Source organism: Caretta caretta, chromosome 7, assembly GCF_965140235.1.
Source record: "Caretta caretta isolate rCarCar2 chromosome 7, rCarCar1.hap1, whole genome shotgun sequence".
In the NCBI taxonomy this organism is placed as follows: domain Eukaryota; kingdom Metazoa; phylum Chordata; order Testudines; family Cheloniidae; genus Caretta; species Caretta caretta.
The window spans coordinates 99,672,952-99,690,873 of NC_134212.1; the positions used below are offsets into that span (position 1 = coordinate 99,672,952).

The 17,922-nt window shown below is 41.0% G+C and overlaps 1 protein-coding gene across 1 annotated transcript in view; it reads left to right on the forward strand.

Moving 5' to 3' along the window:
- The first annotated feature begins 511 nt into the window (after positions 1–511).
- The window catches only part of LOC125628866 (transcription elongation regulator 1-like protein), a 243,610-nt gene continuing 226,199 nt past the window's right edge, over positions 512–17,922 (forward strand). The window contains 4 exon segments of the mRNA XM_075130998.1: positions 512–757; positions 760–1,023; positions 3,214–3,360; positions 4,246–4,426. Coding sequence (XP_074987099.1) covers positions 611–757; positions 760–1,023; positions 3,214–3,360; positions 4,246–4,426 — 739 coding nt within the window. The 5' untranslated portion in view covers positions 512–610.

The window sequence follows — 17,922 nt, forward strand, 5'->3', positions numbered from 1 at the left end:
GTGTTCTCCTGGGAGCAGGGCCCCGCTCCGCTCGCGTCCCCTTCTCTGGGGAGCTGACGGTGGAAAGGACCGAGTGCCCAGCGGTGTCCCCTAGGGGCACCTTCAGCCGGGTTATCCGGGTGTGTGTGTGTGTGTGGGGGGGAGGGTTCTATTAGAGCCGGGACCGGGCCTCCCCGCCAGCCCCCTCTCCCCCTGCTGCCTCCCAAGGCAGAGGAGCGGGCTCCAGGCTCTCCCTGCACCCCTCTGAGGCAGCGGCCCTCGGTGATCCCCCCCCCGCCTGTTAGCCCAGCTCCCCTCCTTTACACATCTCCCCCCCTTCCTTCTTTTTCTCCCCCCCCCCCCCAGCCCGCGGACTGAGAGGCTGCCCTGGGCTGTCCTGCCGTCCGCACACAGAGCGGGAAGGAGTTGGAGGGGACGTTGCCGGAGACCGGCCAGCTGCCCCCCCCGCCCCCGTAGGTGTCTCCTGCCGCGCTATGCATCAGCAGAAGGGGAGGGAGGACTGGGCAGTGGGCGGAGCCTGGCAGCAGCCGCCCAGCTGAATGGAGCGGAGTTGCGCTCGGCTCTGGTGTTGCCGCCGCTGCTCCAGCCGCCAGAGCTAGCGGGGGCACGGATGGGCATCGCCCCCTCGGCGGAGCTGTCCCGGTCCCGCTCCCGCGGCTGCCTGCCCCTGCGCGTCCCGGCGGCGAGCCCTGCGAGCGGAGGGACGGTACCGTACCATGTAGAATGCTCCCGGTTCCGAGAGCCAAGCGGCAGCAGCCTCTCCTCTGGCAGATGAATGCAGAGCCCCCACCTCCTCCCTGGATTTGGATGGTCCCGAGTGCGGCTGGGGTCTTCAGGATAGGTGGGGCCGGGGTGGTGCCCCCTCCACTTCTGCTCTCTTCGCCGCACCCTCCCCACCCTGCTCCTCTGCTCCAGGGGCTTCCCGGCTGGCAAGTCCCCTGCGAGCCTTTCCTGCCTCTCTCAGTGCCCTCTGCACCAGATCAGCGCCCTGCCGTGCACCAGTATCCTTTCCTGGATGGGCAGGTAATGAATGCGGTTCCCCGATCCTCCCTTCCCCCTCCCTGTGCCCCCCCCCTTTCCCGATCGGGGTGTTGGACTCCCGAAGTGCTGCTAGAATAGCACAGCCGGCTTGGTCCACGCAAGTTCGTGCGTGTCATTTTCAGGGTCAGTAAAAAAAGCCACGCTCGTGAGGCGCTGGTTGGGGGGGTGGGGGGGCGCAGAGGGAGGGGATGCGGTGATGACTGCCTGGGCAGAAAGCCGAGGGCAGAACTTCTGCCTGCTGTCCAACGCGCGGTGGTGCTGAAGTTGCCCCGCACAGCCCTGGTTGTTGCAGACCCACACGGTTTCTGCGCATCCGTTAGTAACTGTCTGCACCGTCTGTGTCAGACTTCAAAGGCAGGGGGAACCCGCATAAACTATTCATGGGAATTTATTTCGGATTCCGGACGTGTGGCTTCGTACTTAAGCCACATACCCTGTGTGTTTTTACAGACTTGTGTGTCTGAAAACGTATAGAACCGCAATCCCTGCGGTCAGACTCCAGTGTGCTAGGAGTTAATGTTCTGTTAAGTGTCTGGGCCGTACAGCTGGTCAATGGCATGCCACAGTTTGCGGGAGTTCGAGTGTAAAAAGCTGAGGATTGAGAGAGCAGAGATTGCGTTGCAAAGAGAACCGTAATGCTGGGGCTGAGCAATGAACAGATTGCTGGTTTTGGTCGGTTCCAAAGTGTATTTGTTCCAGGAAGAGGCATTTATTTTCCATAGAAAATCATCTTGTTTTATAATTGCTGCGAAAGAGCAGGCTAGGAATAGCGTTTATTATCCCCATTTAAATAAGAGGAAGATAAAGATATAAGGGTGTCTTTCATTCAGCCAAGTAACTCAAGCCTGTCTCTCCTTCTTGCTTTAAAACAAAGTTGTCTTGCCATTTTTAATTTTGGCCTACTAGAAGAGATAAGGCATTGATTGATCACCTGAACAGTCCTATTTTTATAATGTTTGTGAATGTCCCATAAGGCTTTTCCAAGATCCGTAATATAATTTTTTTAAAAATACAACTGGATGCAGTTGCAACATGTTTTTATGTTGTTGTGTCAGGATGCTGCCACTAGAGGTATTTAATGTCCAGGAACTAGATTTTTTCCCCTTAATGTTTAGAAACCTGCAATATCTTTTTCTTAATAAAAGAAGGGGGTGGGGGATGGCTCATGCACTGGCTCATTAAGGCTTGTCTTGTTCATCCTTTAATCCTCTGATCTTTTCCTATTTGCTATGGAAAAAGCAGGCTGGTAATGAAGGGGCACTCTAACAATATAGGCCATTAAATTCAGTTCTCCTATTTTGATTTTTATAGATAGATATACAATAGACGCTAAGATGTTTTGAACCATATTAATGTAAGCAATACATCTCAGTGGTGCTTTCTGATAAATGTTTCAATTATTTGTCAGTATTGTAAGGCCACTTAAAATTAACTTTTGCTGGTAAGCTTTAATGGTCATCTTAAATTTTAATGTATTAGATATTAATAGCTATGTTAAGTTCATAGTAGTTTAGCACTTCTGTTGTATTTTTAATGCTGTTTCACATAAAACTTTGAACTTCATAATCTTAGATTAATTTTATTTAGAGATTCCCAGTCAAGCATTTTAGCTATGAATGTCTTTTGGAACTTAATGATTTGAAAGAGGGTGGGCAGGAGAAAAAGCTACATGCTCTTGTGTTTAATGGAAGAATAACATCAATTATTTTGAAGTGGGAGGAAATTTGATTGAAATGCAGAAATGTTTCTACAATATCAATATATTTGTCCAAAGAACTCAAGAGTCAGGAAATCACATATTCTGCCTTGTCTTTGTTTTTTCCATTGCCTCTGGAGACAGAAACACACACACAATCTTGTATGATGATGTTTTCTATTTATATGTGATTTTTTTTTCCAGTACATTGGTGATTAGTAATAGCATTGACTAGGTACTCTAACTCTGAGTCTTCTATTTGTAGATTTCTATAGCAGTTTAGCTTTGAGTGGCACACAATACATATGAGACTGAACAATAATGCTTTTTTAGAAAACCCAATGTTTAGACTAAAGAAGTTGCTAAATTAAATTAGTTTGAAATTCACTTTTTAAATGCAGTGTGTACAAACTTTGGTTGATTTATTGTAGAATACTTTTCATTCATTTAATTTTGTAATTTCTTCTTTTTTTAAGTGGATGTTTGGAGCTCATTCTCCAGTTATAGGATTTTCACCTTCTTCTAGTGTGGAATTTGTTCCTATCTTCCCACATGTATACACATCTACTGTTCCACCTCATGCCAGGAAAAATTGGAGAGATAAGAGACTACCTAATTGCAAGGTAACTCTGAGCTTTACATGGGACATTTTTATATTAAGATCTTATCATAACAACTGGAAAACATTGAGTTTTGTAAACTGTGATGGCATGGACAAGGTCAGCAATCTGTCAAGCAAAAATCCTCTCGAAAAATTAATGCTATAAAAAGTTGATCACTAAATAGGCTGTTTCTGAAGGTATAAATCAGCAGTTCTCTTAAATAGTGAAAAAGACTAAAATAGCTTTAACATTAGTTCTGTATTAAGTCAGGTAAAATATGTTTGTACCACCAAAAATAATTGGTTTTGATGTGTTTTCCATATTTTGGCTACTTGCAACACCTTGCTATTGACTGCACATTTATATAAATTTGTTAGAAATGGACTCAGCAGCTGGAATCCCGACAAAGCTGAAGTCAATGGGAGTTTTGCCATCAACTTCAGTGAAGCCAGGATTTCACACAGTATTTGCAACCTCAGGCCTTGAAAATTTAAGCATATGAGTCACTTTTTCACTTCCTCCATCTCTCAGCCCTCACTGGAACAACCTTGGGTTACCAAATGTTGTAGATACATTTGTTCTGCCATAGCTGTCTCTGGGGTAGGATTGGCCTTGTTCTTTCATACTGTGGGGTTTGGATTTTTTTTTTTTTGGCAGTACTTTCTAAACTGGATAGTCCCATTATGAGCTAGTTTGTTTGTTAGATAATCACACCCTACCAATAGTTAGGAAACATAAATCAATCTAGTCTTATAAGACCGTTCGTGATTTGAGACATGTTCTATGCTACAAACGTGTATATATAGCTATAAGAGCTTGAATCAAAGACATAAAAACCAGGAAAACAATAAGCAATGAAACTATGTTATCTTCAACTTCAACATACTTTTTATTTATCCTTGGCAGATATATTTAAATAATGCATTTGCTCTGGATTCAGCATGGATACATCCTGAGGAATCAAGAATCTTCCAGGGACACGAGAAGCCTCTTTTAATGACAAATCAAGTAGCTATGGCTATATCTAGGCCAGCTACTGCCTCAAGGCCTCTTCCCACGGTGGTGTTAACACCTCAGCCGATACCAGGTTAGTAATAAATAACTGTGAACACTTTTTTTCACTATGCATTTTCATTCTATTGATCTTATTTTTACTTTAGGTAGTGGCTTCAGTCCTGCATTCTTTTCTCAGGCAAAATTCCCATTTTGGTTGTAACCTTGATAACAAGGTCCAGAACAAGAACATTTCACCTTTTATTTAAATTTTAAAAATGATGTCAAAAGAGAAAGTATAAACTTATGGAAAATTAAAACCCAGATTCCTTAGCAACCAGCAATCCCACTCCATTGACCTACGGTATAGCCAGCCCAATGATGACTTGGTTTATCTTCAAAACACACTAATGAGATTGCTGACATAATATTTATTGTGTAATTTTAACATCAGTTGCTTATTTTTAGAATTTGATATAGTCTGTGTATAGACAGTTAGTTATTAATAGAACACTAACTGATCCATCAGTTCATTAAAACTAATTTATGCAAGATAACATGCATGAAATAAATTCCATTAATCTACATAAATAAGTATGTTACAGTTGCCAGTGGTCCAATAATATATGTGCTATAGTATAAATACTATATTTTATACCTGGAAAAGGTCAGAAAATGTATTGCTGCAAAGATGGATGTGACTTTTCACGAGTATTTTGTTGAATTGATCTAACACACTGGCTGCCCCATAGAAAACACTAATAAACAAATAATTAGAATAAAGATAATTGAAGCCCAAATGTAGGTACTCACATTAAAAAACAAGATACATTTTAAAACAAATGTCTGTCTTACTGAGATCAAAGCTAATGCCATTTTAAATAATGGCAAAACCATAGCTGCCCCCAGCCTTCATTATTATGGAATTGTTCTTAATCTGAAACTGTGCTGTAGACAGGTAATTTTCTACCTTCTTGTATTTTCTCAATTTTCTGCGACATGTAATACGGCAACATTCTTTTGGATAATGCAGGGATTCATTATGAGGGGGAAAATCCATGTTCTGTCTGTTTTGCCAGACTCTCTTATTTTAATTATCAATTAATCTTATCTAGCGTTTAGGAATTAAGCAGAATATTGCAAATGATTTCTGTATTTCAATGGTTTTAATAATACTTTACAATAAGCTGCCTTCTGTTCTTGTCACTACTAATTATTGATCAACTTTAGTGCTGTTCAGCTTTCCATAATGGATGATAGGGACCATAAATAAGTATACCGATGGGCAAAACAATTATACTGCTTATGCATCTCTACCTGGATGACTTTTACTTAATTTGTGTCCCCAAAATGTATGCATTGTTTGAAGTTTATATCTGTAGCCTGCTGCCATGTTGATGGATACTTTTATAAATGCCTGATGGAGTGTATTTGGAAGTAAAATACTGGTTCCCACATGCATTGCTGGTCTAGGAACTGGTAGCATTGATATTTTTTCCCTCTGACTTCTGTCTACAAGTACTTTCCATACACAAAGAGGGCCTACTACTGTAGTGCTAAATTAAGTAAAACTCACATTAATGTAATCAAATGTAAACTACTGGAGTTAGTCTGCTCCAGCTCCCATTGAAGTCTATGAATGGGATTTTGAAAAGCAGCAAAATGAATTAGGTGCCTAATTCACATTGATTTTCAATGAGAGTTAGGTGCCTAACATACTTAGGAGCTTTTGAAATTCCCACCCATTAAGAAATACCTTCCCGCTACTCACCCCCCTCCTCCGACCCTCTGTTAAGTTTATTTCTATGCTGGGGACTGGAAATGCCATGTTTGCATTTCTTGGAGTTTCTTCATCATTCTTTATCAAAGGTGGATTTGGGCCATCTACCTCTATGGTTGTGGATCCCCCCAAGATCCTGGACCATCAACCAGAGGCCTGGGCCATCTACACTAAATTCAATGAGGAGTTTTTCCTGAATAAGTACCACAGGATCAAGTCTACTCTTAGCACTCAAATAGACAAACAGGGTCAATCCTCAGCTGGAATAAATCAGTATAGTTCCACTGACTTCACTTTCTCAGCTCTTGTTCTTGTGCTATGTGTCTGGCAGAAGTCTCCTGATCATGCTGAGTTTCTCCATTACAAAATCACTCTTCCTTCATGTAGTTGTGCCATCTTCTTAGCTTTACTTCTGCTTCCCCAGTGAATCTGATACCTACATTTCCAGCCATCTTTGGAGTCTCTCCACAGGTCCCTTCCTGCCTTCCCCTATACCATCTTCTTTCTCTGTCACGGCATGCACCATCATCTTCTCCAAGTTGCTCATACACATAACCTGGGTATCATCTTTGACGGCCCTCCCAGGCCATGTCTAAAACACATTGCTACTTCCTACACAATACCTCTAAAATCCAGCCTTCCATCTCTCCAAACAGCTAAAATTCTCTTCCAAATTGTCCTCATTTCATGTTTTGACTATTGTAACCGCCTCCTCTCTGGCTTGGACTACTGCAACTTTGCCCCCCTCAAGTTCACTCAAAATGATCATCTGCCTGGCTCATTGCCCTGCCCACCTCATGCCATCAGTGCTTTCAGTGGCTCCCTTTTCATCTCCACATCAAACTTAAGCTTTTTGAGTTAAATCCTGTCCCCACTGAAGTCAATGGGAGTTTTGCCATTGATCTCAATGGGGTCAGGATTTCACCTCTTTGTGTTCACCTTTTAAACCCTTCACCCCATTCAGTGATGCTCCCCTAATAACTTATAATGATGCCAGCCCCTGCCTTTATTTCTGCAATGTTCTCAGCCTTTACTATCCACCAGTCAGCTTCACTTTCAAATACCTTTGCACTTTCTTCTATTTTGCCCGTTATGCAGAAGGAAAACTCCCTGGTATAATTAAATTTAACATTCCTGTAGGGGAGAAAATTCCAAATAAACTCACAACAATAGCTTTTAACTTCAAGAAGGGGCATTACACAAACATGAGGAAGCTAGTTAAATGGAAATTAAAAGGTACAGTCACAAGAGTGAAATGCCTGCAAGTTGCATCGAAATTTTTAAAAAAACAACATAATAGAGGCTCAAACTAAATGTGTACCCCCACCAAAAAAACAATAAGAGGATCAAAAAAAGAAACAATGGCTAAACAACAGAGTAAAAGAGGCAGTTAGAGACAAAAACACATCAATTAAAAACTGGAAGTAAAGTCCTTTTGAGGAAAATAGAAAGGAACATAAACTCTGGCAAGTCAAGTGTAAAAGTATAATTAGGCAGGCCAAAAAAGCATTTATAGAGAAACTAGTATAAAGACACAAAAACTAAAAGTGCATCAGAAAGAAGAAATCTGCCAAATAATCAGTGGGACCACTGGACAATTAAGGTGCTAAAGGAGCACTCAAGGAAGACAAGGCAAATTAATTCTTTGCATCGGTCTTCACTGCAGAAGATGTGAGGGACATTCTCACATCTAAACCATCTTTAGGTGGCAAATCTGAGGAACTTGATTGAGGTATCAGTAGAAGAGGATACAGAACAAATTGATAAACAGTAATAAGTCACCAGGACTAGATGGTATTCACTATTGCTTAAATCAGCCTCTGTACCAGATGACTGGAAGGTAGCTAATGTAGAGTTGATTTCTTTTTTTTAAAACTCCAGAGGTGATCCTGACAATTACAGGTCAGTAAGCCTAATTTCAGTACCTGGCAAATTGGTTGGTTGAAACTGTGCTAAAGAACAGAATTATCAGACACATAGATGGATATAGAATGTTGGGGAAGAGTCAGCTTGGCTTTTCTAAAGGGAAAGTATGCTTCGCCTATCTGTTAGAATTCTTTGAGAGTATCAACAAATATAGACAGGGTGATTCAGTTGGTATAGTTGTACTTGGACTTTCAGAAAGCCTTTGACAAGGTCCAGCACCAAAGGCTGTTAAGCAAAGTAAGCAGTCATGAGATAAGAGAGAAGGTCCTCATGATCAATAATTGTTTAAAAGCTAGGAAACAAAGAGTAGGAATAAATGGTCAGCTTTCACAGTGGAGAGACACAAATAGAGTCTCCGAAGAATCTGGGACCAGTGCTGTTCAACGTATTCATAAAACCATATGGAAAAAGGAGTAAACAATGAGCTGGCAATGTTTGCAGTTGATAACTTTTTCTTGAGTAATTTTGTAAGCCCAAAGATGTCTTTAAAAAGTTACAAAGGGATCTCACTAAATTGTGTGACTGGACAACAAAATGGCAGCTGGAATTCAATGTTGATAAATGCAAAGTAATGCACACTGAAAAACGTAATCCCAGCTCTCCATGCAAAATGATGGGGTCTAAATTAGCTGTTATCACTCAAGAAAGAGATCTTGGAGTAATAGTGAATAGTTCTCTGAAAACATCTACTTCTTCACACAAAGTACAGAAGAACTCATTGCCAGGGGATGCTGTGAAGGGGAAAAGTATAACTGGGTTTAAAAAAGAACTAGATACGTTCATGGAGTATAGGTCCATCAATGGCTGTTAGCCAAGATGGTCAGGGACATCCTTGCTCTGGGTGTCCCTAAGCCTGTGACTGCCAGAATCTATGACTGGATGATGGGTTGGATTACTTAGTAACTGTCCTACTTGGTTCATTCCCTCTCAAGCGTCTGGCTACTGTTTGAAGACAGGATACTGGATGAGATGGATCCAGTATGGCCAGTCTTATGTTCTTATTATCCATTCATCCCCTGCCTTATTTTCCAATTCCCTTCTTAAAACTCACCTCTGCTGTGATGCCTACAAAACACTGTCTACTGACTATGGCTATTATAGTGATTATTCCTCTTTCCCTTCCTTTCTTTTCTTACTCCCTCGTTCTTATTAATTTACCCATCCCTGCCATTTCTCACCCTCTTTCTACCTTCAATGTAAAAAAAATAATAAAGAAAAATAACAGAGTTTTGCCAATTCTTCACCATATTCATTTGCTTTTATGTCTTCCTTATCCTCAACCCTTCATCTGTTTTGTGTCTTTTAAGCCCTCCAGGATAGACATTTTCATTTATCTGTAATTTGTACAGCGTCCATCACAGTGGGGCTCCAATCTTATTTAAGGTCTGTGCATGCTATAACAATAGATGTTGTCACTGTGGAAATCAATAGCATTCTTCTGAAGCCACAAATGTTGTCTAATCTTTCCTGGACTGAACTGTTGGAGCACGCACACAACAAGGAGGTTGAAGGGAGACGGGGAGAAGGGGAATGCAAAGGCCATGGCTAGTGTGGGCTCTGAAAACCTGCTGCAAACCTTCTGTCCTCTGTATCCCCTTCAGCTGTGGCACACAGCACAGACTTCTATCCACTAGGAAAGCTGCAATGTAAGGACAGCAAATAAGGTTTGCCAACAAGAAATGGGTGTTTGTTTTCTCCACCATTTTGCCCACTCCAGTTGCAGCAGATGTTAAATCTTGAGCTGCCAAATAAAAATGATATTACAAGTAGGTCTAGTGTTGCTAAACCCACCTTACTCTATAATGCTTTGACTATCAGAAGGATTGAGCCTTCATTGCATTACAAATCCTAACTTTTCAGATTACTTGACACAACTATAAAAGGAAATGGAAACCCACACCACTTGGAATCAGATGCTTCAGTGGCAAATTGTGGAAGATGCTGGCCCTACTTAGATCAGAATGGTTCCCTTGGTTTAAAAAAAAAAAGGCCATGGGAGACTCTTGTCCAGTCAAGCCCGTACATTGGATCCATACCAGGAGTTAGTTATTAGTATCAATGTCCTTGTTTCTTCAGTTTAATGGCTGCTTTAGAATGAAAAAAGAAAAATAATTAAGAATAGGCTTGTTGGATTCAATTTTTGTTTTATAATTTTGATGGATAATATTGATGATTGTTTTTTAAGCTTTTTTTTCTTTTTTAAATTTTCACAGTTATGGGAAACTGGGAGTGTGAGGGGGTGTCAGGCAGTAGGGAGGTCAGACAATTATTTATTGAAAGGAAACCTTGAGATTCAAAAAGTTATAGCTTTATAACTATTAAAACACATTGTCAAGATCACATATCAAAATATACAAAGTAAATAGTCGTAAATCAAGCTAATAAATTCTCAAGCAGTATTTTTCTTTGTTTAGCTGTACATTTCTATTATTGATATAAATATTTGATTTGTATGTGTACAGTGTGATATTTTCTGATAAAAATCTAATCTTTCCTAGACTAACTATGAACTCTTGGGCGTTGGTAAATGCTAACACACATAATTTGGCAGTTACACATACTAGGTACTAGAAGGTATTATTTGTTCTGAAGAAAAGTAATCGTTTATTATTCCCTGGCAGATAAAAATGGATTACAAAACCTTATGCACTTACAATTTTATTTAGCTAAAGAAAATAATGACACATTATTTTCTCACCCAGAAATGATTGTTTATTTTTTTTTATTTCCACTAAACAAAGCAATATCCTGTATTTTATGTTGGGGATACAGTGTCTACATCTTTTTGCAAGGAAAATGATTTATATTTTTTTCTAATACATTGTGCAATCTGCCATATGGAATAAAGTCATGGTTGGTTTGGTATGAGTTGGATGTGCCTTCTTTTTCTTGTATAGCTATCTCGTCCCCACTTAGGTGGTGAGACAAGCCCAAAGCTGTATGAACACTGTTTCATATCATTACTATTAAAATTATTGAAATTGTTTTAATGTTTCAAGATTATGGTTATAGTTTGTTGGCAGGTTTGCTTCTCAATCACTGTTTTGCAGGCAATGTTCCTTTTTTTTAAAGTAGTACACTTTTTATTAGTGTTCAAAAAGGCTTTCCATAAAATCTTGTAGAACAAGGCTTTCATGTAGCATGCTGTGAAGGTGAAACGAAGAGTTATAAATAGAAATGTATCTTCATTATATTAAGAAACAGAGTTGCTGCTACTTAAGTAGAAGTAATATATTCCATTTTATGAAGTATCCCAAAATACTTGACTGCTGATTACAATCAGTACAGGCAAAATGTACAAATAAACTCAAATATATAGCGAGTTACAACCCCTCATAGCCTGTTAAGAGAGAATGCAGATGCAATGTTCCTGGGTGCCAACACATTGGGCTGTTCTTAAGCAACTGGACAAACAGTCATCGAGGCAGTCTGAGAACCTGTGGTACTCTGACATGTGGAGGGGCTTCAGCTGGTTTGTTAGATAAATGATGATGTAATGTCTCAATCCACCCATCCCACTAGAGCTCAGCAAAATTCTGAGAACATCCACATTTGTTTAGTCATGAAATATTTTGGCATTCCTGAGAAATTTTTGTTTTGGATTGTAAAACCTCAGTTTGACATTAAACTGTGTTTCCCAATTGTCTTATGGGAGTTGTAGTTCTGGCCCCCATTCTCTCATCTGGACCAAGCTCCCTGGCCAGACTACACCTTCCATAATGCATCTAATCATGTGGCACCTATGATGCAGAAGAAATACTTTATGGGAAGTGTTGTCCTCCAAAGAGACTGGCCCATGAGAGAAAATGTTGGCCAGAACTCCCATTTCTGTAAGGCAATGTGACTGTAGTTTAATGTTTTTAGAACTGACTTGAGATTAAACATTTTTGATCAGTTCCAATTTTTTCTAATGGAAAATCAATTTTTTTCAGCAAAAGGAAAAATTGTTTTGATGAAATTGCATTTTCATTTGCAAAATCATTCCAATGGACAATTCCTGACTAGCTCTCCCATCAACACACTGTGGCTCAAAGAAGCAAATCTTCTGCTTCTTTCATCTGCTTGAAGGGAAATATCCAAACGGATGTCCTTTTTCATATTTGGTAAAGTATGCAGAAGGCTTTAAGATCTTTAGATGGAACATCTTAATAATAGATGTTGTTTCCAGCCCCTCTCATAATAAGGTCACTATTATTCCTATTCTAAGACCCCATCTTCAGTAGGTTATAATCTGGCTGACTCTTTTTGAAAATTTTGACTAATATATTTCATCTGTTTCCAAGAACAAAGATAGGGAAAATACATTGTCTTGCCCATGTTAAATTCTAGTGACCTTTTCTTTGAACAGTTCTAACCTCCATGCCTTAGACCATGGACTTGAAATTTGGCAAAGGAGTGTCCTTTGTTTCAGGGGTATACTCTTTCCTGTCCCTGTAAAAATCTGCCCAAATTTGGCAAATTATAAGATTTTGAAAAATTGCAGTTCACACATGCTCAGTAGAGATTTTTACATTTTTAGTTGCTAAATTTCCTGAAGATTTGTTCTCCAATGAGCGTGATCCAGCCTTTCAGTTGCTGTTATAGGCCATTCTGGATCCAGGTCTGGGTGGTTAAACTGAGAGCAGTGAGCCTGTCTGTCCTGTGCTATCAATGAGCTTGCTGGGCCCAGGCAGCATGGTGGAAGAAATGGCCTGGTTCAAAGGGGGATAACAGCCAGATCTGCAGGGGGAGGGGAGAACGGAGTAAATTGGGACAAAGAGTTTATGGATGGGGGTGGAAACTGGGACTGGCTGGACAAGGAGATTGGGAGCAGAAGGAGAATAGTACTGGCTGGGCAAGGAGATGACAATGAAGGGCAGAACCTGGAAGTTGGGTGCAGGTGTGAGAGACAAGCACTGGTTGGGCAATGAGGATGAAACTGGGAGATGGAAAGGAAAAATAGAGTGGACTGGGAGCTAGTAGGTGGAGGGAGACTATAATTAGATGAGGACCCATTGCAGGGGGAGAGATTGCAACTGGCTGGGCAAGGAGATTGGGACTAAGAACCAGTGGGGCAGAGTAAAGACGTGAGTGGGCAGTAGAGACAGATTTGAGGAATAGCTAGTATACTGGGGGAGAACTTGATGGGCTGAGAATAAAGATGGGAACAAGAACCTGGGACAAAGACATGGGGAGTGTGATTGGATGAGGAACCTGGTTGGGAAAGGGGTGATTGGAGGCCAGTGTGGTGGTGAGGAAGAAAGATCCGATGGGGAACCAGGAAGGAGAGAACTGGGACTGGTGGGAAAGGAGGCTGAGAGTTGGGGGTGAGGAGAGGAGACTGAACCAGGGAATCCAGAGACCTGAAACTAGGACTTGCTATGAAGAAGATGGGAACTTAGTGGGATGAGAAGCTTGAGAAATTGAATTGGGACTAGCTAGATGAGGAGGATGGGACTGGGACAAGGAACCAGGGATGGAGAAGAGACAGGAATAGGACAAGGACAAGTTGAAGGAAATAGAACAGAAGCAGTCATGCTGCAGGGGAGGGTGTTGAAATGAGTAGAAGTCTGTGCCCATTAGGGAGCACTAACTTCCAGAGCCTGGAATGGAACCCATGATTCCTGAGTCTCACCGTTCCTCTTCTGTCAGCAAATATCTGTGAAACTCATAGGCAAAGTGACCCATGCCCCTCTAATAAGAACATAACAACAGTCATACTGGGTCAGACCAAATGTTCATCTAGCCCAGTACCCTGTCTTCCAACAACGACCAATGCCAGGTGCTTCATAGGGATGGACGGAACATGTAATCATCAAGTGAGCCATCCTCTGTTGTCCATTTCCAGCATCTTGCAAAACTGAGGCTAGAGATACCATTCCTTCCCAACCTGGCTAATAGCCATTGATGGACCTGTCATCCATTAATTTGTCTAGTTCTCTTTTTGAACCCTATTGTAATCTTGGCTTTCACAACAGCCTCTGGCAAGGAGTTCCACAGGTTAATGATGTGTTGTATGCTGACCCACATAGACAATGACAACCTTCTACTGCTATCAGTTACTTTGTTAGATCAGGTGGCAGAGGTCTGCATGGTGGATCTAAAGTTTCCCGTCCTGCTGATGACCCATGTGAGTACACATGATGGAATTTGTTTATTCAGTTGTTTGTTTGTTTTTAATAAAAACCTAGGAAATTACAGACACAAAATATTTTAAAAGAATATTAAGGTTGCAAAGGCAAGCACTTAAGACCTTAATTCATATCCATTACAAAACAATCTTTAATTACAGGATCACATACTATTGTTAGCTCAGCACCCCTTGTTTGTTTAAGTGCACAGGTTGGACTTGTTCTGAGGATGAATCAGGGCAGTGTATTGAAGGAGATAGATCCCTGCTTCATTTGTTGTTAAAGTTGGAAGGTATGTGAGTGAGAAGGGATTGCAGGAAAAGAAAGGATGATGTCAGTGTGAGCCATTGAGACCTCTTTTAGTCCCTCATAAATGCATCCCTCAGTCAGAGGCTTGGCTTCCTTCATATTCCTCAAGGGTGGAACCACATGGTTCAAACACTCTGGAACTGGAGCTCTGGATTGTAGATGGGAGATTTTGCTATGTTTAATAGGGAGGTATTGATTTTTGTGTCTTCTCTGTGATGCTTTTATCCTAAGAAGAAAAGTTTCTGCTGAGAGACAGCTTTGTGGTAACTTGTAACTTTTAGCCATGCTGGTCATAGCCCTTGGAGAGAAAGCAAAGCACAGGTGCTGGCTATTAGGTAGACTGGCTTTCTGGGGTTACTGCAGTGTATGGCAGGGGGCTGTGCGGCCTTAAGACTCCTGGTCAGAAGGCAGTGGGACATGGGTCCCTGCCCAGACACAAGTGATGGCTGGACCCTGAGACCTGATAGGACCAGAAAGCAGGCCTGAGTTAGTTTAAATTCAAGCTATTTATCCAAAAGTCCTTTCTTTGTCTATTGGTGTCTGGAGAATCCAGTTTGAACTATTATATGCGAGCATCTCCAGGTGGTGGTACTTTTCTGGAGGTGCTACAGCCTGAGTGAATTTGCCTAATCATTCCCCACAGTTCTTAGTTCCTGGAGGAAGTGTGGTTACTCTCTCCCATGAAATTACATACAATCTCTGGCCCAAAATGATTCATAAAATTAATACAGTAAGATCTGCCAAAGATACTGCAAGAAATTGCCATATCTGTCTCACCGAATAAATAGTACTCTGCTTTACAAGAGCTGGCTAGTCACTGGTTAACCCTGTCATTACCCCTGAGAGAACAGGACTGCCTGTGCTGAACTAAAGTGAGGCCTGAATGTGAATTACAGGAATCTGCAGATGTAGGTCCCCAGTCTGGAGGGAGAGGATCACAGGCTACTGCCCTGAGAAATGTAATAGCCAGAAGCCTAAGTGGAGTGCCCTCAAGGGGGCCACCTAGAGGTCAGAGGTGCAGTTAGCTCAGGAAGTATCACAATCATATGTTAGGATTAAGTGATGTTTTTGCAAGTAGGCACGGCTCCTTTCCAGCTACTATATTAAGTGTGTGCTGAATACCTTAAATATGGCAACCTTTGTATAAAAATTAATATTAAATTCTGTATATAATCCTTATTAAACATATATCTGTGTATCTCTATTAATTTCAGTATAGCTATTCCTGATTCACACTAATATAAGCAAGGCCCTGGGTTCTTTGCAATACTCAGAGACCCAGATTATTTGGCCTGGAGCCCTGAATTATGTGATAGAATTTCCAGACGGTTGAGACTCTGACCCCTAAGTCCCAACTGCCCTTCCTCATTCCAGTTAATATAATATCTGTGTTGTATGTTTATTCTGATAATAAATTCAGCTTATTTTACACAAGACCCAAGCTGACATTTTTTTTTTCTGTTCTGTACTAGACCTTTGTATTTAAAAATGTAAGCTGCATTGTACAGGTGTCAGGTAGAAGCTAGAAGTTCTGCGACAGGGAGGCGTGGGGGAGGGATAGCTTAGAGGTTTGAGCATTGGCTTACTAAACCCAGGGTTGTGAGTTCAATCCTTGAGGCGGGCTATTTAGGGATCTGGAGCAAAAATTGGGGATTTGTCCTGTTTTGAGCAGGGTGTTGGACTAGATGACCTCCTGAGGACCCTTCCAACCCTGATATTCTATGATAGCTGACAGTGAGGGCCTTTGGCACTCAGGAAGAGGAAGGGAGTTTTGCTTCTGGCTTCAGGAGTCATTTGGCGGTGTGAGGAGGATGTATCTCCTTTTTTCCTCCCCATTTTGGGAAGGGTGGTGCTGACTTCAGGTTTGGGAACAGGATTGAATTTGTCATTTCTCATCTCTGAAATCATTGATGGCAACTAGCTGCCCTGTCACACAGTGCCCCAGTATCAGCCACTACATTCCGCAATGTCAGAGAAGGACAGTAGCTTGATTTTTTTTCTGCTAAAATGAACTCATGATAGCCTATCCTGCATTCCAGCTCAAGGGAGTAGAAGGAATTTAAAGCCCCACCTTACTTATTCCCACAGGCGCACTACCTCCGCTTTCTGAGCAATGGAGGTGGCGGGGTGCAGGGTCTGTGGAGCTGCTACATCACCACTTTGTCCAGGTGGGTGGGAGCGGGTGAAACCTTGACTCTGAGCCTTCAACATATCTGGTAGCATAGTTACGCAGTTTGACAGAGAGGATCATATGCTGTGACAGATGTGGACCTGTCACCTCTTATTCCCTCCAGGGCTGCTCCAGGGGTAGCACAGCCACATGCTGCCCCTTTCTGTGGGGTAGAGTCTGGCCTAAGGTTTCATTTGGTAAAAATGGGGCAGCTCAGACCTCTCAGAACTCCTGTTTCAAGCTCTCTATAGACCACAGGCAAACATCACTGCATCACTTGAGATTCACATTTTTCAGGTGTCTTAGCAATCGTAAGTGATAGACATAATTCCTTGTTAAGTGAAAGCTTGGATTCTGCAGCACAATTACTTAGTAAATTCAAAAACAAGGCGAATTACATGGCAATATGCATGGCCACATGATGACATTACGCATGTTGTCAGAGGTGTGAGAGGGGAATCTGGCCCTTTGTTTATTCTGTTTACTAATTCCTTGATTCAGGCTATTAAACAAACAAGGAAATACACGTTCAACAAATTGGGTTTTATGAATTAAAAAAATAAACCTCTGTCTTTAAAAAAAATTGGGTGTCTATCTCTTCTTGTGTACAAATGTGTTAAATTTAAAAAGGTCAACAACTATAAATTAAAAGTTAACACATTTATAATCCTAAAGGGATTTAAGTGATATTTCATTTTATAGCACTTTAATTTGCTACAAATATATTTATAAGGCTTGAAAAATATTTTAAATTATGTTTAAACATAATTTATAGATACAAATGTAGCAGTTTCAAAGTGTTTTTCACTTTTTTACAAGTGTTGGCCTCAGTATTTCCCCCCACACTCTACTATTAAATGTGTATACAATATATGTTACAGAAAAAAGTATTTTAGAAATGTTTTAGAATTGTAAGATTTATCAACTGTTTTACACTTTGTTATAAAGCTATTATCAATACATATGGAGGGGTTGCATGTAGATACAGACACACGCACATTGAAACACAGTTCTATCTGTATTAGACTGACATCTTTTGAAGATATGTGGTGAAGTAGAAAGAACTGCAAAATTAAAGTCTGACTAATTTTCTCATCAGAGCAAAGAAGACGCCATTTTAATACAAAATGTCAGTCCTCGTGAGGCACTTAAAAAAAATTATGGACAGGAATCTGCAACACAAATTAAAACAAAATTAAAAGCAAACCCCATGTATTTCACCCATCCTAATGAACAGATATAAAGCAAGTTGCAAGGAGCACTATACTGCTAGATTTAAGTTATTCCACCCCTCC